At 45.7% G+C, this 11,395-nt stretch overlaps 1 protein-coding gene across 1 annotated transcript; it reads right to left on the reverse strand.

The window, feature by feature from the left end:
- Positions 1-156: 156 nt before the first annotated feature.
- LOC310723605 (uncharacterized protein) lies at positions 157-9,219 on the reverse strand (the record flags this gene model as incomplete). Its single annotated transcript, XM_083536866.1, has 2 exons — positions 8,199-9,219; positions 157-868 (listed from the first exon to the last, which is right to left on the reverse strand). The coding sequence occupies exons 1-2, from the start codon at positions 9,203-9,205 to the stop codon at positions 157-159; spliced, it is 1,719 nt and encodes a 572-aa protein (XP_083392992.1). The 5' UTR covers positions 9,206-9,219.
- Positions 9,220-11,395: the final 2,176 nt, after the last annotated feature.

The raw sequence follows: 11,395 nt of genomic DNA on the forward strand, positions 1-11,395 counted from the left end.
CTTACACACTTATATTACTATTTTATTATCATTAATGCTGTTAAATTCATAATAACTGAAATAATAACCAATGGTAACTTATAGAACCTTATTGTAACGTGTTATTATTATTGTGAGTTACAAATCATGTATAGCAGACATGAAGATTAGTCTTCTTCATCTTTCGGCTTCTCCCATTAGGGGTCTCCACAGTGGATCATCTGTCTCCATACCCCCCTGTCCTCTACCTCTATCTGCCTCTTTCACACCAACTACCTGCATGTCTTCCTTCACCACATCCATAAACCTCCTCCATGGTCTTCCTCTTTTCCTCCTTCCTGGTGTCTCCATCCTCAGCATTCTCCTACTGATATACCCCATGTTTCTCCTCTGCACATGTCCAAACCATCTCAATCTCACCTCCCTCACCTTGTCTCCAAAACGTCCTACATGTGCTGTCCCTCTAATAAACTTATTTCTAATCCTGTCCATCGTCGTCACTCCCAACGAACATCTCAACATCTTCAGCTCTGCTACCTCCAGCTCCACCTCCTGTCTTTTACTCAATGCCACTGTCTCTAATCCATACAACATCTCAGGTCTCACCACAGTCCTATAAACTTTCCCTTTCACTCTCACAGATACTCTTCTATCACAAATCACTCCTGCTATCACTCTTCTCCACCCACTCCACCCTGCCTGCACTCTTTTCTTCACTTCTCTAACACACTCTCCATTACTCTGCACTGTTGACCCCAGGTACCTGAACTCCTCCAGCTCTTCTCCCTGCAACCGCACCCCTCCACTGCCCTCCCTCTCATTCACACACATGTACTCTGTCTTACTCCTACTGACTTTCATTCCCCTTCTCTCCAGCGTGTACCTCCACCTCTACACAATGCAGCTCCTTCTGTCCTTCTCTATACTTCTCCATCAACATTCTCAAAGCAAATAATGCATCTGTGGTGCTCTTCCTCGGCATGAAACCATACTGTTGCTCACAGATGGTCACCTCTTCTCTCAGCCTGGCTTCCACTACTCTTTCCCAGAACTTCATGGTGTGACTGATCAACTTAATTCCCCTGTAGTTACTGACCCCCCACTCTTCCCAGCTCGGTTCCTCTGCCTGGCCAATCGCTACAAATCCTTTTCTCCTTCCTCAGTGTTCAACTTCTCCTACAGTTCCTCATATGCCTTTTTCTTGGCTTTCACCACATCCCTCTTCACCTGCTGCTGCATCTCCTTGTTCTCCGGCCTACTTTTCTCATCACTCTGTCGATCCCAATTCTGTTTCTTCAACCTCTTTCTCCTTCTGCTCTCCTGCACTTCCTCATTCCACCACCACGTCTCCTTGTCTTGCTTTCTATTTCCAGATGTCACACCAAGTACTTTTCTATCTGTCTCCCTCATCACTCCTGCAGTAGTTCCACAATCATCCAACACCTCTTCACCACCACCGAGCCTCTGTCTGACCTCTTCCCTGAATCTCACACTACACTCTTCCTCCTTCAGTTTCCACCATCTTATTATTCTTTCAGTCCTCACTCTCCTCCTCTTCTTCTTCACCTCCAAAACCATCCTACAGACCACCATCTGATGCTGTCTAGCTACACTGTCCCCCGCCAACACCTTACAGTCTCCAATCTCCTTCAGGTTGCATCTCCTACACAGAACATAATCCACCTGTGTGCACCTTCCTCCACAAGGGGGGTGTGTGTGTGTGTGTGTGTGTGTGTGTGTGTGTGTGTGTGTGTGTGTGTGGTTATTTTAATAGAGATGTTACACTCCTCAGTTATCCACTGCTTATTTTTCTGTAATTTGTGCCTTTCAGATTTGGAGAGCTGCAGCACTGTTCATGGAAACAGCAGTGTGAGTGAAAGCAACAGAAATCATGACACTCTAAGATGCACACATCTGCAGTCAGTTGAAAAAACATCCAACCCGACGTTCCAGCAGCAGAGGTGACATCTCTGCTAAGTATTTGAATGCGAAGACATTACTTTGAGCTCTTTCTCACTGAAGAGGAGGAACGACACCAGAGAGGTTAAACTGGAGCGAGAACACTTTAGATTGTAAATGGAGTTGGAAGGAAGGCGTCAGCAGACCCAGATGGAGGACGACCAAGCTCGGTGTGTGTGTGTGTGTGTGTGCGCGCGTACGTGCGCGTCTCCAAGTGCTTAGTGCATCAACCCATACTGCACCCAGTCGAACACCAGTTTCTGCTCCAGTCTGTGCAGCAGAGCAGTGACCCACACTGCACACACTCCCCCATGATCACCAGGCCAGTGAAGGATCCCAGTGTGCAACCAGGAAACCTCCACTGCTGCTTCTCATAAGTTTCACACCAGAGAAACGAATTCAGCTGAAAGATTTCTTGTTCACTGGATGATTGTTGTTCATGCAGTGTGTTTTAGTGTTTTACCATAAGCACATCAGAACCGAGACAGAACCTTTTGTTCTTTGAGAGAGAAGACATTTGAATATTGTTTTTTAATAAGCAGAGAAACATTTTCAGACATGGTTCTGATTTATGATCTAGATTCTTATTTTTATTGGACAATCACATCAGTAATGTTTGCAGTGTAACTAAACTCTTTATTTTTTGTGATTATTAAATTATTTACAGATTTTAGTTCAGACAGTGAAAATATTCTGTTCAGAAGTCACTAATTATATTTTACCCCAAAACAATTGTCTTTTTTATATCATTCCTTTGAAGAATAAAACCAACAATAAACACTAAACAATGAAATGCAGCCTCTTGTGAACCAAAATATTTTAACATTCAACTGTTACAATCTGATCAGAGATAAAATGAAGGTGAATTAACAGTTTCCTTTTAATAGTCTAAAATGTGGTGTTAAAGCTCTGTGAAGATCTTGACCAGTCACATGATCAGGGATTAGCAGCTGTTCACTGTCCACTTCTTCCAGCTGTTCCAGTAGGTCAGACTCCAGCGTTTCACCTCTGTTCTCAGTGATCATTTCTCTTAAGAAGTCAACACCATCTGGCTTTTAGCCTGCAAAGGCTCCCTCTGCTCCCGGCTCCGCTCGACTCCCGGCTCTGCTCCCGGCTCCGCTCGACTCCCGGCTCTGCTCTCGGCTCTGCTCCCGGCTCCGCTCGACTCTCGGCTCTGCTCCAGGCTCTGCTCTCGGCTCTGCTCCCGGCTCCGCTCGACTCTCGGCTCTGCTCCCGGCTCCGCTCGACTCTCGGCTCTGCTCCCGGCTCCGCTCGACTCCCGGCTCCGCTCTGCTCCCGGCTCCGCTCTGCTCCCGGCTCCGCTCTGCTCCCGGCTCCGCTCTGCTCCCGGCTCTGCTCCCGGCTCCGCTCGACTCCCGGCTCCGCTCTGCTCCCGGCTCTGCTCCCGGCTCTGCTCCCGGCTCCGCTCGACTCCCGGCTCTGCTCAGGCTGTAATCGTTCATATGCTGGTCTTATGTAAAGGTTTCTGAAGCCATGGTAGAAGTGGGTATGCAGCATCTGCTACAGAAAACCTTGAGCTTCCTTTGTCCATGGTAGAAAACTGCCTGATTGACCTTCCTGGAAGTTGGAGGAATTCACAAACACCCTTGCATCATGGACCCTCCCAGGCCACCTGACATTGATGTCCACACCAACTTGTGGTCCACAACACCCTGCAGAATGGTGGAGTCTTTTCTGTTGTAGAAATCAGACTTGTAAAGATGTGAGGCTCTGATCTGGAGCCCCAGCGCTTTGGGAAAAGCCCACCAGTTTCTGAAGCATTTTATTACACTTCTCAGGTTGTTTCCTGTAGGAACTTTTATCAAATTTGGCTCCAGGATTTGGAGATTGGCTGAGACTACTCACTGCGTCACGATACATGCTGTTGAGAGGCCGATACCAAACAAGCGTGAAATGGATCAATATTCAAATTTGCAACTACAGACATATATATATGATAGATAGACATACACACACACCTTGGCCAAAAGTTTGCGGACACCTGGTCATAAGTTCGGTATGTGCATTTTTCAGTATCACATCCCACATATAGTCCCAATTTTCTTATTATTCCCTCCACTCTTCAGGAAATTATAAGGAACTTGGGACTACATGTGGGATGTGATACTGAAAAATGCACATACCGAACTTATGACCAGGTGTCCGCAAACTTTTGGCCAAGGTGTATGTCTGTAGTGGACACCATGCATCAACGGTATAAAAGGTGATTCAGTAGAACGCATTGTTTCTTTTTGTTCTTTCGGCTTCTCCCATTAGGGAGCTACTACCTGCATGTCTTCATTCACCACATCCATAAACCTCCTTCTTGGTCCATCCTCAGCATTCTCCTACTGATATACCCCATGTTTCTCCTCTGCACATGTCCAAACCATCTCAATCTCACCTCCCTCACCTTGTCTCCAAAACGTCCTACATGCGCTGTCCCTCTAATAAACTCATTTCTAATCCTGTCCATCGTCGTCACTCCCAACGAACATCTCAACATCTTCAGCTCTGCTACCTCCAGCTCCACCTCCTGTCTTTTACTCAATGCCACTGTCTCTAATCCATACAACATCTCAGGTCTCACCACAGTCCTATAAACTTTCCCTTTCACTCTCACAGATACTCTTCTATCACAAATCACTCCTGCTATCACTCTTCTCCACCCACTCCACCCTGCCTGCACTCTTTTCTTCACTTCTCTAACACACTCTCCATTACTTTACACTGTTGACCCCAGGTACCTGAACTCCTCCACCTTCTCCACCTCTTCTCCCTGCAACCCCACCCCTCCACTGCCCTCCCTCTCATTCACACACATGTACTCTGTCTTACTCCTACTGACTTTCATTCCCCTTCTCTCCAGCATGTGCCTCCACCTCTCCAGGCTCTTCTCCACCTGCTCACTACTCTCACCACAAATCACAATATTATCCACAAACATCATAGTCCAGGGAGCAGTGTTGGGCAGTAACGCGTTACTGTAACGCAGTTACTTTTGACAGTAACTAATACTGTAATGCGTTACTTTTTAAAATAAAGTAACTCCGTTAGCGTGTGGTGCGTTACCCGTTACTTCTTTAAATGAATTAATTTAGGCTGAAGTGTAGACTACAGTCTGACCTGCTTACAGCAGCGACGCATTGTAGGATTGGAGGATGAACCACTGTAAACAGGAAGAAGACGCGAGTAATGGCGAGTCGAGGCGAGAGCAAGACGAGTTTCTCAAAGTGGAAATATGATCATTATTTCACTTTAGTTGAGCATAAAGACAAAAAGGAGGAGCTAGAAGCTAGTAGCTTTGCGCTAACCCGGTGTTCTGTTCTACATTGTTGATAGTTTTCATACTTCAGCTGTGAAAGGAACATGTTTAAGAGCTCAACACAACAGCAGAAGCCACTTTAGTGTTTGATTGTGAATCTATTATTCAGCTTGTTTTGTTGTTTATGTCAGAAATCCTTGTGATATATTCAGTGTGTGCTGCTCTGACTTTAATAAAATAGTGTTTAAAAATGACTTTGTGTTTAAGTCAGTTTTGTGTTTGTAGACCATAACGCATAAAAGGGCATTAATGAGAACATTAAAGAAGGTTCTTTAAAAAAGTAACTAAAAAGTTACTTTTAACAGTAACGCATTACTTTTTGGTGTAAATAATCAACAAAGTAACGGAGTGACTTTTTGAATGAAGTAACGAGTAACTGTAACTAGTTACTATTTTTTAGTAACGAGCACAACACTGCCAGGGAGACTCCTGTCTGACCTCATCCTTTAACCTGTCTATCACCACTGCAAACGGGAAAGGGCTTAGGCCCAATCTTTGATGCAGTCCAACCTCCACTTTAAACCAGTCTGTCGTTCCAAACTGCACACTTCACTGCTGTCACACTGTCCTCATACATGTCCTGCACCACCCTCACATACTTCTCTGACACACCAGACTTCCTCATACATGTCCTGCACCACCATGGTGACGTATCTGTGTCTGCCGTGAGTTCCGTGTTTGTATTTCTGTTGGCGTTTTTAAACTTAAACTAGTGCTATTATAAGCACTATGCCGTGTGTTTGTCTGCCTTTGAGCAAAGGTAAGGACTCGTTCGAGTTGCAAAATGTGGAGTTGGAGCTTGAGACTTTAGAGAAACAGATCCGCGACCTACATGCAAAGCATGCCCAGCTGCGAGAGCGGAAAGCAGCACTAGACACATCTCGGCTGGATGCTTACTCGTCCCAGGTCAATTCTCAAGTTGAACCTAACGCCCCCAGCACCTCAACTCCACGTGTCTCCCTGCTCATGCCCAGCGCACCTACAACGCGGCCCGCCCAGGTATCGTTCACTCCGGCACCGGTGCACCACGGACCCTGGATGCTGCAGCAGCGGAAGACGCGAGCCGAGCCTCGGTGAAGGACGTCTCCCCGCCACCACCACCGGCCTTCAAAATCTCGACCGAGAACCGCTTCGCCCCTCTCCGCGAGACGTAGCGCGATACCGTGATTCTCTGAGATTCCATCGTCTGGCATGTCCACGCTACCAGAGCTAAAGGTAAGGTGCACACTCGCTGTTTTCCTGGTGCTCGTGTTTTTGATGTCGCTGCACAGGTTCCTGCGATTCTGAGAGAGAACTTTGGAGCTGTTGTTCCTTATGCCGGAGCGAACGACACCAGGCTGAGGCAAACAGAGATCTTAAAGTGGGATTTAAGGATTCTGGTGGAGACAGTACGCAGCACATTGCCCACAACGAGGATCATAGTGTCAGGAGCTCTTCCCACTTACCAGCGAGGGGCTGAGAAGTTTAGTAGACTCCTTGCACTAAATTAATGTTTACAGTCATGGTATCGAGAGCACTGGAATTTTTTCTGGGAGCATCCGAGGTTCTTCCGCCCTGATGGCCTGCACCCCAGCAGAGTTGGAGCAGCAGTGCTATCAGATAACATCTCTAGGATACTGCACACCATCTGAAGGGTAAGACATCAGTAGCAACCATTTATAGTGCCTTTCTTAATGTTAGTCAGAGATTAGGATTCAGCTTTAAATCATTTGAAGTGCTCATTCTTAAAGAGATGATTTTATAAAGATCTATTATTATTGTTATTAATGTCCCGGCGATATGAAGCGCTGATAACACAAACTACAGATCCCATAATGCATCGCTTCAGCTGCCTTACCGAACACTAGACTACCTGAGAACATTCCAGCATCAATCAAGTCGAGCTTCTGTTGATGTATTTAACTCTATTGTACAGTTATTGTGAAACAGCGCCTCATAGTGGTGAAGAGAAAAGTTGACTCTGAGTAGATGTTTACTGACTTCTTCTTCTTCTTCTTTCGGCTGCTCCCATTAGGGGTCGCCATAGCGGATCATCCGTCTCCATACCACCCTGTCCTCTATATCTGCCTCTTTTACACCAACTTCCTGCATGTCTTCCCTCACCACATCCATGAACCTCCTTCTTGGCCTTCCTCTTTTCCTCCTACCTGGTGGCTCCATCTTCAGCATTTTTCTACCAATATAATTCATGTCCCTTCTCTGCACATGTCCAAACCATCTCAATCTCGCCTCCCTCACCTTGTCACCAAAACATCCTACATGTGCTGTCCCTCTAATAAACTCATTTCTAATCTTGTCCATCCTTGTCACTCCCAACGAAAACCTCAACATCTTCAGCTCTGCTACCTCCAGCTCCACCTCCTGTTTTTTACTCAATGCCACTGTCTCTAATCCATACAACATCGCAGGTCTCACCACAGTCCTATAAACTTTCCCTTTCACTCTCACAGATACTCTTCTATCACAAATCACTCCTGCTATCACTCTTCTCCACCCACTCCACCCTGCCTGCACTCTTTTCTTTACTTCCCTAACACACTCTCCATTACTCTGCACTGTTGACCCCAGGTACCTGAACTCCTCCACCTTCTCCACCTCTTCTCCCTGCAACCGCATCACTCCACTGCCCTCCCTCTCATTCACACACATGTACTCTGTCTTACTCCTACTGACTTTCATTCCCCTTCTCTCCAGCGCATATCTCCACCTCTCCAGGCTCTTCTCAACCTGCTCTCTACTCTCACCACAAATCACAATATCATCTGCAAACATCATAGTCCAGGGAGACTCCTGTCTGACCTCGTCCGTCAACCTGTCCATCACCACTGCAAACAGGAAAGGGCTCAGGGCCGATCCTTGATGCTGTCCAACCTTCACCCTGAACCAGTCTGTCGTACCTACTGCACACTTTACTGCCGTCACACTGTCCTCATACATGTCCTGCACCACCCTCACATACTTCTCTGACACACCTGACTTCCTCATACAATACCACAACTCCTCTCTCGGCACCCTGTCGTATGCTTTCTCTAAATCCACAAATACACAATGCAGCTCCTTCTGTCCTTCTCTATACTTCTCCATCAACATCCTCAAAGCAAATAAGGCATCTGTGGTGCTCTTCCTCGGCATGAAACCATACTGTTGCTCACAGATGGTCACCTCTTCTCTCAGCCTGGCTTCCACTACTCTTTCCCATAACTTCATGGTGTGACTGATCAACTTAATTCCCCTGTAGTTACTGCAGGTCTGCACATCTCCCTTATGCTTAAAGATCGGTACCAGCACACTCCTTCTCCATTCCTCAGGCATCTTCTCACCTTCCAGAATCCTGTTAAACAATCTGGTTAAAAACTTCACTGCCATCTCTCCTAAACATCTCCACGCTTTTACCGGTATGTCATCTGGTCCAACCGACTTTCCATTCTTCATCCTCTTAATCGCTGCTCTCACTTCCTCCTTACTAATCCTATCTACATCCTGCTTCACCAACTCCACATCCTCCAACCTTCTCTCTCTCTGATTTTCCTCATTCATCAGCTGCTCAAAATACTCCCTCCATCTTCTCAACACACTCTCCTCACTAGTCAACACATTTCCATCTCCATCCTTTATTGCTCTAACTTGCAGTACATCCTTCCCAGCTCGGTCCCTCTGCTTGGCCAATCGGTATAAATCCTTTTCTCCTTCCTTAGTGTCCAACCTCTTATACAGCTCCTCATATGCCTTTACCTTGGCTTTCGCCACATCCCTCTTCACCTGCTGCTGCATCTCCTTGTACTCCTGCCTACTTTTCTCATCACTCTGTCGATCCCACTTCTGTTTTGCCAACCTCTTTCTCCTTATGCTCTCCTGCACTTCCTCGTTCCACCACCACGTCTCCTTGTCTTGCTTTCTATTTCCAGATGTCACACCAAGTACTTTTCTAGCTGCCTCCCTCATCACTCCTGCAGTAGTTGCCCAATCATCCGGCACCTCTTCACCACCACCAAGCCCCTGTCTGACCTCTTCCCTGAACCTCACACTACACTCTTCCTCCTTCAGTTTCCACCATCTTATTCGTCTTTCAATCCTTACTTTCCTCCTCTTCTTCTTCGCCTCCAAAACCATCCTACAGATCACCATCCGATGCTGTCTAGCTACACTGTCCCCCGCCAACACCTTACAGTCTCCAATCTCCTTCAGGTTGCATCTCCTACACAGAAGATAATCCACCTGTGTGCACCTTCCTCCACTCTTATACGTCACCCTGTGATCCTCCTTCTTCTTAAAATACGTGTTCACCACTGCCATTTCCATCCTTTTAGCAAAATCTCCCACCATCTGCCCTTCCACATTCCTCTCCTTAAAACCATACCTACCATCACCTCCTCCTCACCTCTGTTCCCTTCACCTACATGCCCATTAAAGTCTGCCCCAATCACCAATCGTTCTTTCCTAGGTACACCATCTACCACTTCATCTAATTCACTCCAGAATCTTTCTTTCTCCTCCATCTCACAGCCAACTTGTGGAGCATAAACACTGATGACATTTATCATCATCCCTTCAACTTCCAGCTTCACGATCATCACCCTATCAGAAACTCTCTTCACCTCCACTACACTCTTACTGTACTCTTCCTTCAGAATCACCCCTACACCATTTCTCTTTTCATCCACACCATGATAGAACAGTTTAAACACCTCCAATGTTCCTGCTCTTACTCCCTTTCCACTTGGTCTCCTGAACACACAACACATCTACCTTTCTCCTCTCCATCATATCAGCTATCTCTCTCCCTTTACCCGTCATAGTACCAACATTTAAAGTACCAACCCGAACCTCTATTCTCCTACACTGCTCCTTTTCCTGCCGTCTCTGTAGACGTCTTCCTTCTCTCCTTCTCCTCCTTCGGCCAACAGTAGCCCAATTTCCACCGGTACCCTGTCGGCTAACGATACCTGTGGCGGTCGTTGTTAACCCGGGCCTCGACCGATCCGGTATGAAATTCTCATTTGTGATCCGCATATTTGATTTGGCACATGTTTTACGCTGGATGCCCTTCCTAACGCAACCCTCCCCATTTACCCGGGCTTAGGACCGGCACTAAGAGTACACTGGCTTGTGCCCCCCTAATGGCTGGGTTAGTAGATGTTTACTGACACTGGCGGTAAACACGTGTGTGTTATTAGTGGAGTGAATGTGACTGTAATTAAGGAATTGAATCTGAGACGGATCTACGAGACAAAACATCAGGAGAAGCTGAAGAACCTGAATGCAGAGCAGAAGATACAGAAAGGAGAAGAGTTAAAGAAGAATCTCACATTTCAGCAGATGTTTTTCACCAGAGCAAAATCCCAAAGTGAAGCTGGTTGAAGTGCTGCATGATGAAGGTGTGCGACAAAATGGCATAAGAGCAAAGAAAACGGAATGTTTTGATTTGTTTATATTTTAACTTTTGCTGAAAAGCACTAATTTTAATATTTTCAGGGTTTTTTTGCAGCATGTTCATATTTTTAACTTGTATAATTTTGACAGAAGATATTTTTATGGAGAGCAAAATATTCAAAGTTTATTTATTCCAGAAAAATATCTCCATAAAAATATCTCCTGTTTTTATTCATATTTATGTTAAAAAAAACATTGTTTTAGTGTGTTCAATAAATATTTATTCTGTTCGGCCCGCAATCTAAAGTGTGCTTTGAGTTTTGGCTCCATGTGCAGTTGAGTTTGACACCCCTTCTGTAGATGATGTAAATGATGCTCTAGGACTATCATTCGTGGACTTGATAAACGCTTTTGGGGTTAAATAAAACATCACCAGACCAACTCATTGTTTTAACCACACACTACACTTATTAATATCCCATGATGCAGACGTTGCCCCCCATCCGGTTAAAAAAGGTTCGAGAACAAGCACCTGCACCTTGGTATAATAGTCATACGCATGCCCTAAAGAGAACAACACGTAATCTGAAGAGAAAATGGAGGAAAACTAAATTGGAGGTATTTAGAATTGCGTATAAAGACAGTATGCTTAGCTACAGACAGGCGCTAAAAGCTGCTAGAGCTAAACACCTGAGCAAACTCATAGAAAATAACAAAAACAATCCCAGGTTCCTTTTCAGTACAGTAGCTAAACTAACTACA

Source organism: Silurus aristotelis (assembly GCF_946808225.1).
Source record: "Silurus aristotelis genome assembly, chromosome: 3".
Taxonomy (NCBI): Eukaryota; Metazoa; Chordata; class Actinopteri; order Siluriformes; family Siluridae; genus Silurus; species Silurus aristotelis.